Consider the following 292-nt stretch of genomic DNA (forward strand, 5'->3'; position numbering starts at 1 on the left):
GGCGGCGGCGGCGGCGCGGGACGAGGAGCAGCAGGAGGAGGAGGGCGAGGAGGACCTCCGCGACGGCGGCGTCCCCTTCTTCGTCAACCGCGGCGGGCTGCCCGTGGACGAGCCCACCTGGGAGCGGATGTGGCGGCATGTGGGCAGGATCCACCCCGAGGGGGAGCGGGTGGCGCAGAGGATCCGGGGCGCCGCCGACCTGCCCAAGGTGAGACACCCACACACCAGCACCCCCACACACACCCCACCACCGCCCCCCGGGGCTGCTGCGGCGCGGGGTCCCGGCGGGAGC

General features: G+C 76.7%; 1 protein-coding gene across 3 annotated transcripts in view; it reads left to right on the plus strand.

Moving 5' to 3' along the window:
- The first annotated feature begins 6 nt into the window (after positions 1-6).
- VASH1 (vasohibin 1) overlaps positions 7-292 on the plus strand; it is a 15,153-nt gene continuing 14,867 nt past the window's right edge. For 2 of the 3 annotated variants that reach the window (XR_775407.1, XM_010583745.1), the window contains exon 1: positions 53-208. Coding sequence is in view for 2 of the 3 variants with exons in the window: in XM_010583745.1 (XP_010582047.1) it covers positions 138-208 (71 nt within the window). In the remaining variant the exon portion in view is untranslated. Of the gene's footprint in view, positions 209-292 lie in introns of all 3 variants that reach the window. The other variant, XM_010583746.1, reaches the window with a different exon arrangement.

This window comes from Haliaeetus leucocephalus, unplaced genomic scaffold (genome assembly GCF_000737465.1).
Source record: "Haliaeetus leucocephalus isolate CR32 unplaced genomic scaffold, Haliaeetus_leucocephalus-4.0 Scaffold932, whole genome shotgun sequence".
Classification (NCBI taxonomy): Eukaryota; Metazoa; Chordata; class Aves; order Accipitriformes; family Accipitridae; genus Haliaeetus; species Haliaeetus leucocephalus.